Source organism: Pyxicephalus adspersus, chromosome 1 (assembly GCF_032062135.1).
Source record: "Pyxicephalus adspersus chromosome 1, UCB_Pads_2.0, whole genome shotgun sequence".
In the NCBI taxonomy this organism is placed as follows: domain Eukaryota; kingdom Metazoa; phylum Chordata; class Amphibia; order Anura; family Pyxicephalidae; genus Pyxicephalus; species Pyxicephalus adspersus.
This window is the reverse complement of record NC_092858.1, coordinates 170,135,584-170,145,496: the sequence shown is the minus strand read 5'-3', so window position 1 is coordinate 170,145,496 and position 9,913 is coordinate 170,135,584. Positions and strand designations below refer to the sequence as shown.

The 9,913-nt window shown below is 39.1% G+C and overlaps 1 protein-coding gene across 1 annotated transcript; it reads left to right on the top strand.

Annotated features, from left to right (window-relative positions):
• Window positions 1-1,466: 1,466 nt before the first annotated feature.
• LOC140322974 (cell surface glycoprotein CD200 receptor 1-B-like) lies at window positions 1,467-9,577 on the top strand. The gene is made up of 6 exons (XM_072399658.1): window positions 1,467-1,604; window positions 4,130-4,435; window positions 5,179-5,436; window positions 6,805-6,901; window positions 8,674-8,734; window positions 9,470-9,577. Exons 1-6 carry the CDS (start codon window positions 1,553-1,555, stop codon window positions 9,545-9,547), a joined length of 852 nt encoding a protein of 283 aa, XP_072255759.1. The 5' UTR covers window positions 1,467-1,552; the 3' UTR covers window positions 9,548-9,577.
• Window positions 9,578-9,913: the final 336 nt, after the last annotated feature.

Here is a 9,913-nt window from a genome sequence, read left to right as displayed (position 1 = left end):
AACTAAAACAGGTATATAGCTAACTAAATTGCTAAGGTCACCTTGTCCACACAGGGCAAAATGACAATCCTTATGTAAAGTTCCTCCACCCCACCTGCATATACCTTTTCTGTGCTCCCTTGCCACTTCTTTCCCCCCTTGATTTCTTTGACCGGAAACTTTACTGCCAGGTAATTCTTTTACTGCTGGGAAATTCATAGAGGTATTTGGCCTGATTTATTAAAGCTCTCCAAGGCTGGAGAGAATACACTTTCACCAATGAAGCTGGGTGATCCAGAAGGGGTCTGGTGCAGGATTCAAAACATTTGTTAGCAAATTACTTTGAAGAAAGCCAAGGGGTGATCCAACAAACCTGGAATGGATGTCTTTAATGTCATTTGCTATTTGCTAGCAAATGCTCTGAATCCTGGCACAGATCCATCCCAGGTTTGCTGGATCACCCCTTGGCTTTCTTCAAAGTAATTTGCTAACAAATGTTTTGAATCCTGCACCAGACCCCTTCTGGATCACCCAGCTTCATTGGTGAAAGTGTATTCTCTCCAGCCTTGGAGAGCTTTATTAAATCAGGGCCTCTCCAAGGCTGGAGGGAATACACTGTCATCAGTGAAGCTGGGTGATCTAGCGAACCGAAAATGGATTTCCTAGAGTCATTTGCTGTTGTTAAAAATTTTTTCAATCTTGGACCAGGTCTATTTCAGGTTTGCTGGAACACCCAGCTTCACAGATGAAAGTGTATCCTCTCCAGCCTTGGAGAGCTTTAATAAATAAGGCTCACTGGTAATTGTCTTCTGCATGGACAAGGTGAAGCTCCCATACCAACTAACCTGGATCCTATGAGCAGAAAGGCTATAAAGTCCTATCAGCCAATGGCAAGGCAGAAGAGATCCAGGGACTAATCTGCTCCTAAAATGTGTGTGTGCTGGGGTGCCAAGAAGGTACATTTCAGGTTACACGGCTAAAGGGAAGCAGAAAATGCTGCCATTTCCTTGTTCACTTTGCTGCTGCAGGACAAATAAACCGGGTCTGATACTGCAATGGCACACAGCACGGGATCTCTGGCACAGTCCACTGTTGTCACCATCAGGAAGAAGTACAGAACGATGGAATGGGAATGGAAAGACTACCCAATCCCATGCAACAAATAAAAAAAAAAGATTTTATTTGCCCATGATGGAGACCAGAGCTCCAACTCATTAATGAAGTAAAATATACTTTGCAAAATTGGTAATTTCACTTCAATAAAGTAAATCTACCCCAGTGACCGAGCAACAAAATTGTATTCCGTTTGGTAAACTTATTATAGATGCATTTATTTTACATGACAATCTTGGTAAATACGTTCTTACAGACTTTTTGTTTTGATGGTCTATGAGTCTTCTTTGTTCTAGTGTCTAAATTTAGATAACAGGAAGTTTTAGTGAGCGGTGTTTAGGTAGGAACTGATACCACCAGATAAGTGTAAAGTTTGAGTAGTGAGCTGACCATCAAAAACAAATCAAGGTAGTTTTCGAGTTTTGAGTAATAGTCCTAAAACACATTATCTACAAGCATCATGATTGTTCCCCTCCTGATGTTGTGTATTTGTGGATTTACACTCACCACAGGTAAGTTCACCTATTACTTTATGTTATTTGAGAAACCTCTGCACCAAGCGATGTGAAAGAGTAAAGAGCTATTTAGAGGGCTGTTCCATTTCTATGATGATTTGTAGCCGCTGGTGGGTCTAATGATACTTTTTTTGCTCTAAAATTAACTTTGTACCAATTTAAAATTGCAAGATGCACATATTATTATTTGTAAATTGTTATTTTGCCATGTGTACAATTGTGTGAGTAGATGCAATCAGAATTCTGATACCTTTCTACCTGTGTAAAACTGTTGAAAGGCAGAATTTTGCTGTATTTTGGGATTACTGATTGATCAGTCACCATCATTTAGATCGATTGGTCAAGTGTACAATTGGCAGCAGATCTTTTTGTGTCTATTAGGCAGGTCAAGCAGCATCCCAGCCCTTATGTTCAGTTTACAATTGCAGAATACCAACTATGTTATTAATATTTCCCACCTATTATTGTCCTGTAAAAGCTAAACTGCTGAGCGGTGTGTGAACAATGCAAACAATATATTGTTAGAGAGATTGAAAACAAAGACACAGATTGCCCAAATACGGGTCACATTATTACAGGCATCCAAAATACATCACACAGCACACAGGACAAACAATTCAAATAATATTATCAATGTCTTAGGAAACATTCATATGGAGAGTTATTTCAAGCAGAACTGCTACAGTTCACCACTTGGGAACCAGTACTGAATGCCTTGAAGTCCTGAATATTATTGGTAACAGACAACGGCCATAAAAATATGAAATAGGACTTTCAATGGCAAAAAGCACATACTACATAATGATATATAAAAGCCAAACAACCCAAATCAAAAGGGAATTTGCTGCCACTGCTGTCAGCAACAACATGCACATCAACTAAAATAATGGTAGCCAACAAAAGCTCAGATTTTCCTCTGTGAAGTTGTTCAAAACAACAAAAAAGAACAGTGACCAAATGGTCATAAATGGGCAAATAGGTCACCATAATGCATATCATAAAATGCCAATTCTTTAAATTTTAGCATATATTGATTAAGTAAAGAAAATCAATATGTGCCATTAAAAATTTCAATTACAATACTTACCTCGCTTACATAAAACTTATGTTTACAAGAATTGCAGAGTATCTGAAAGTGTTTTACTGGACACCAGGTAACTTATTTCCTTTGAACACGTGGCAAGAGATCCACACAACAACCACATGCATGAGCATTTTGGCAAACAATATGGCAATTCAATATATCCACCTTTCTGTTCTGGAACCCATATTGGATGAAACTGAGTGTCTGAGAGCAGATAGTTGCATGGTTTCCCATCTGAACATAGACCTATTAAGTTAAGCTCAATAGATGAAAGAAGTTTAGGACCACCATGGTATTTAGAAGGCCATACGGTGGGAGAGCTTTAAGGAAAATGTACACCAACAGCTATTAAGTGCAATACTCAAACTTCTCCAATTCAAACCGATGATTTAACCAAGTAAATGTTTAAATAATATCAGTGAAGAGGAGGGCAGAAGCTATTGTTTTCCGTGCAGCTCAAATCTAGAATACATGGGGGCTTTACATGGCCAATGGGCCAGTTACAGGTTGTTGCTGGTACTAAATGTTTTTTGCTTAATACTGCTATCACTTTTTTATGATTCTTTGAAAGTTCAATGCTGCTGGTCTTATCTAGTACCCTTGCAGCCACTTCCTGTCTACATTTGTGCAGTCCGCTGATGCTTGTATATGGTTTCCCATGGACGGTTTAGTTCTGGTGACATCAGGACCAGCCTGAGCAATGAGAGGCTGCTTGTGGTCTTATTTGGGGGAGTGTGAGTTAAAGTAAAACTCCTAGTACAATGGAAAAGTTGATTATGCCACAGTACGTACAGACTGCACAGGAAAATAATCACCTGCATACAATAGTGGGAGTGAAGCATAAAGGACGAAAGGGTGAATTAAGGGTGAATGCGTGTGCCAAGAAGTTCATTCAACTGGCAAAAGAACTATGGGGACTCCTCTGTTTTTTGGAATCACAATGTCACAGAAATACATTTTCAATATACAGCCAGCAGCAGCTACAACCATTTCCTGAGAGCTAGAAACCGTCCTGCATTCATGGTATTGCAGCGTAATATATGCACAATGGTTGCAGATGAAAACCCATAACCATTGTACTTAAAATGAGCTCAGCCTCTGGCTGTGGAGCCTCCAACCCCCAATATAACGTGCAATCTTTCCTAGCACATGATCATTGCATTTCAATTTTGTTTTTACTATTTTTTTGTGCTTTTTTTAGAACATCTAAATGGTATGAGGTCCAGCAGTACCATACAGATATGGTATCGTTAGATACTTTTAAGAAACACACCGATTTATAGACCTACCTGGTGACACTACATAGATATATAGCAATATTTATATATCTGAATGTAGAACACGTGATAAGATGTGGATGTCTGATCAATTCAACACACAATAAAGTAAATCATATTTTAAGTATTAACTTATACATGATATATTTTCTAAATTTCAGGAGTTACTGTTGTGGTTGGGAGAAGAGGCACTTCTACAGTTCTACAATGTGAAGATCATCGTGAAAATAGAATAACAGCAATTTCTTGGAAGTTTCATCATATGAATAGTTATTTATGTTTATTCTCATATGCTGTCATATACAATGAGGGACCAAAAATATTCACCAACTGCAGTACAAGGATTTCATTATCCAATACATCTCTGACCATCCAGGACACCCAGATATCTGATGGAGGAAATCATACCTGTGAAATATCAAATCCGATGGGGACTGTCATCAGAACAATCAATTTACAAATACTAGGTGTGTTGTAATTTGTCTTGTTTTGTTTTTTCAATGTAAGGTAACGTACTCCATAATTGTTTCCATATATGACTTAGAGTAGTGCCTCTGTTTAGCATCTAGGCTCGGGAACCATTAAATGTTCAGAAACTTTACAACCACATGGAGCGAAGGTAGGAGTGGAGGACAGCTGGGAAGATGAATATAGGATGAGCATATTATAGAAACAATGTCCCTTTTTTCTGTTAGGATGAACCATTATGACAAAAGAAAACACTTTCTAGAAGGAGGCAGCTGACTTTTATTAATACTTAGTACATCAGTGGAGGATATAGTCAATGGTGGCCCCCTCTGCAGAAATTACTTGGGATCCCCCCACTGAACTGACTTGGGGCCCTTGTGGGTACCATTGTTAGCTGAGAAAGGTTTGGGAACCTTGTGCACATCACTGCGTCTGATCCTGTAGTACTCTCTACAAGGTATGGAAGAGCATAGTACTTGTTCTCCGGTTGCAGAAGTTGGGATTGAACATCAAGAGCACTGGGACACAATCATAAATCTTGTGTATGCTCCTACACCATCTAATATGGAATTTATACAGGATTTGGACTTTCAGTCTTGAGAGAAGAACAGTTGCCCCAAGAAGTTAAGTATCTGTGAGTTCTTTTTGCAGCAAGCCTTTTATGTAGCTACCCCACTGGTATTGACAATATTAATGGAGCAAAAATCTATCAACACTTTTTTTGTGTTTTATTTTTGTGCAGCCCAGCCTTTTGTGTCTCTTGATGTCGGCAGCTCTGGATTTCCAGAATGTAAAGCCATTGGTGGATTCCCAGCTGCAGAGATCTCCTGGATCCCTCATTCAGATACTATACATACTACAAAAATAAAGAAATCAAATGATACCTGGACAGTGATCAGCACATTCCACCAGTGGAATGGAGTCACTGTGACATGTTTTGTGTCTCATCCTACATTTTCAAATCCCTGGAATTCATCCATTCAAACAGAAAAAGAAGTTGGTAAGTGTATATAATAAGAAACAGTTTTCCGACCATTGTTTTTCCACAGGCCTCAGTACAGATCCCCAGAGAAAGACCCTGAGTTACAAACTCCACAGTAAAGATTTCCCAGAGCAGGTTCCCTAATATAGACTTTCCCCCTTGACATGCCTCAGTACAGATTTCCCCCAGGGACAGGCCTCAGTACACTCTTCAGTGACAGGCTCCAGTACAAACCCCCAGCGATAGGCTCCAGTACAGCCCCCCCATTGCAGACCCCCAGTGACAGACTTCGTACACACCTCCAATGACAGGCCTCAGTAGAGACCCCCAGAGACATGCCTTAGAAAAGACGCTGGCTGACAAACACCAGTTCAGACCCCAGTGACAGGCCTTATTGCTGACCCTCAGTCACTGTACTCCCAGGCCCTCAGTGTAGACCCAGACTGCAGACCCCACAATACAAACTCTTGTTTTTGGGACCAGTTATGGTCCTCAAGGGCAGCCTTTTTTGTGGAATATTGTGGCAGTGGTTGGGGACCCACAGTATATTTAGTGTCTCAGAAAGTATCTAAGTTATAAGTGGGTAGAGCAAACAGGTCAGTTTCTGGCAGGGGTCTGCACATGTAGTTTGATGTTCCCAAGGCAATGCATTAAGGCTGGGAACAGGAGGTGGCAGACCCCCAGTTGGTTAATATAGGTGGTAGGGGCTCTCAATTGCCTATAAGGGGGTATTTTCAGTGGCTGGTTACTGTTTTGTTTGGAAACAATATTCGGGTTGTTTTTTATCATGTTAATCACTGTTATTTGTGTTAAGATATCTTTATGTGCTGTAACTTTTCCCAAAAGTTGCATAGTTAAAAAGTTAATGGTTATTTGTTAAAAAAACGGCTGTTGTTGTGCTTCTAGGTTGTGTTGTGTTGTGGGCATTTAGTTTGTTTTGTTTTGTGGGCTTCTAGTTTGGGGCTTATGGTGGATGTAAGTGGGAGATGGGGTAGCCTAACGGTGGGTGGTGAACTCTAAGATCCCCCCAGTAATTTTTCTTCACTTGGCTGCGATACCAATTATTCTGCTGCTTAACCGTGGAAGAGGTAGAAGATGTCTTAAAGGGGCCACCCCCTTTCTTTGCCTTGCAAATAATGCACATCATGATAGGTAAAGCCCTGTCTACCATTCATTGTTGTTGAGAGCATTGGATAATTTTCTATCTCTTTCCACAAACACTGATGGTAGAAAGCAGAAAGCAATTGCAACCTATAGCAGTAGGAGAGGGTAAATGATAGATTTGTTGTCTCATATATTAGCTGGCTCTAAAAACACCATTTGTTCACCAACTTTGTCTTCATCCATTATCATGTAGCGATCATTGTGCAATTTTTTTCCTAACAGGTTTAAGTAGGAAATTTATCAACGTGCTCCGTGTAGCATTGGCCATACTCCTCTTCCTTTCCCCAATTATTATCTTTTGGATTCAAAGACATGTCAGGTATTTTCTTCAAATACAATTGTATCTTCATGTACATTTTTATTTTAACTTGTTATTGCTATTGTTGCTTATTATTGATGAACAATATGTGCAGAGAATAGCTTCTACTATCTACCTATATCTATATCTATTGTGCTCACATCCTTCTGACAGATTAATATTCTGGCTGTTTTACTAACCCACTTCCTACAATTTATTCTAAATCTTTACCCTGGATTAAGTAAGCAGATTGTGTCCATAATTAGACATCGTTATTTTTTCACATGTTTAGAATTGGTCAGTAAAAGTAACATTTTTAAAAAGTCAGGTGACTTTTGATGGCAGATGGCAGATTTTATCAACCCGAAGCAGCTCTCAATGGCATGGAATAAATAATAAGAAGAGGAAGATATCAACAATCGATCAATAATAAATACTCCAATGACATGCCAGTTCTCCAGTAACAGATCCCTTCATGCCGGTAGCATTGACCAGTAGCAGGTCTTAGTTACAGGTAGATTCATCTTTAAATGGTGCCATGATGACTTTCTTATGTGGCCTTAATCTGGCAGGTATTGGATGAAGAAACAGAGATCTGGGGACCTAATTAAGGGCTGGCAACCTGGCTAAAAAGCTGGAGTTCCCTGGAGGGATCCCAGATCTGCAATCACACCTGTATGTGCCTAGGTCACTTTTTGGTTTAACTGGTCGTGTTCCACACAGTTTTACCTGTTGAGATTATGAGGATTAAAAACAACCTGAACCCTCACTTTACTATTTTTGCTTGGGATAGAAGGGTAAGAACTTGTGGAATTTGTGTCAAACTTAGGATGATGAGGCAACAATAGATGCAGATATATGGCAAAGACTGGCTTTGTGGTAGAATGTTTTTGGGAATCCAAACTGCACAATCATAATAAATAAAGATAGACTTAATTGTTTCTGGTTTTAATGAAAATCAGTTCAATGTTGCGCCGCGTACACATGTGCAATTTTTGTCGTTGGAAAGGATCTTTCACGATCCTTTCCAATGACAAGGGACTGCACGATGCATGAACGATGCTGTACATACAGCACTGTTCTGCTCTATGCTGCACGCTCTCCCCTTCCCTTTCATTAAGATCGGTTGTTGTTCATCGTCCGTGGATCCGGCAGGACGGTCATTGGGACGATGGACGACACCGACTGTACACATGGCACATTTTCGCCCGATATTTGGCCGATGCCGATTATCAGGCGATAAAAATCTGACGTGTGTACGCAGCTTAAGGTATTTCAAGTTACTGTCCATATTGAGATAGCAATAAAGAATGAGAATATCAATACAAAAATGTCCAAGGTAAAAGATTTTTCACACTCTACTAGAAACAATAAATTTCATCACTGAAGAAATATTGACCGTACTCCAAAACGGGTTATTCACTTAAGCCTTATCAGTAAGCTAAGCAATCGAGAAATGAGATGAAGCTTACTGATTTCAGCCGTCCAATCATTTGCAAGGAAAAATCACGAATAGTTCCCCAGCATGTGATTGGATATTTTTTGCAAAGTGAACTATCCATTGCAAGGTAATAATTTACCTTTGTAGGTAAACAGCTTAAATTCCTTTAGTAAATCCTCCTAATGTATATGTTGTTATCTGTGTTTCCATTAGAGAGATATACCCCCCTTCTTCCTAAATGACACCCATTAGATATATAGGTTAGAATAATCCTCCCAATGTAGAGATACACTCGTAGATTGCAACAGAAAGCAGGAGTACCAATGACTTCTACTACTACTTTTATTTACAGAAAATACTCCAAAAAGTCTTCTAACATATCTGCCGCACAACTAGAGGACGGTTTTGCAGAGGTATGTGTAAAATTTCTAGATTTCACCATGATAGTGCAAGCTGCCTGGATTGTAGTTTTATGGCAATCTTGTAAAAGACATTTTTTGGAGGACAAATGCCAAGGAATTTCGCGGAACATTTTCCCAATATTGAAAGGTCTTTATCCCGGTTATATTCACTTCTCATATGCTACCTAAAGCTTAACTCTAGGCATAAAGTGTTTTACATCATTAAGATTTGCAAGCAGTGTACATACCTGGAAGCTTAGCATGTCAGTGGAAGAACCAGCTCAGATAAAATGCAGCACAACAAATTCAGATGTTGACAAAGATAATGCTGATAGGAGAACTGAGAACAGTGAAGAGAGTTGGACGGGTCCAGGGTGATCGGGGTATTGAGGAAGTGACTTAAATCATGCTGGCCATTAGAATGAGATGCAGAATAAAGTACTGTAAAAGAAATCTTTGCATTGAAAATGCACACTCCATTAAAAGTAAAATATTGGCATTATATTATATTTATATTTATAGGCTTCCTTCCCTTTCATTTTCTGGATTACCTGAATGATTCTTGTTTTGGGGGTCTACGAAAATGTTACCACCATCCAATGAAAGTTGTAATGTCATCTTTGGGAGTGACATTTTATATTTGCTTTTCTGTTAATAGTTTGAGGCTTGTATATATGAAATGTGTCAGTTTTAGAGTTGTAATTGTAATAAAGCCATTGTATAAACATAATTTCTCTTCCTTTCTAGGACAGACAAGAAATTGATCCTTGTACCCAAGACTTGACTTGTACCCAAGAGGAAAATATTCAAGAATATATAAAATGATGATAATGGAGTATGGAAGGACTAAAAAGAAATGTTAATATAATAAATATTATTAAAATTATCTGCCGACATCCTAACTCCTTTTTTGTTTTCCACCTTTTAAACGTCTCGGGATTTTCGCCACACACTCATCAAAAAAAGGAGTGAAAACCATTCTTTCTAGTATCTGAGGAAGCTAGAATTAGGGGTTTCATTCACTCCACATTGGAGAATGAGAATCGTGGAACTTACCTATAGGTCTGTTATTAGTGGTAGGTATCAGGAGCTTGGATATAAGATAATGTTGAGGTGATACCATACACCTGAAAAATCGTCTCTTCCCTGCAGTTCCAGATACTTACTGGAGATATAATAGAGAGAAGGGCA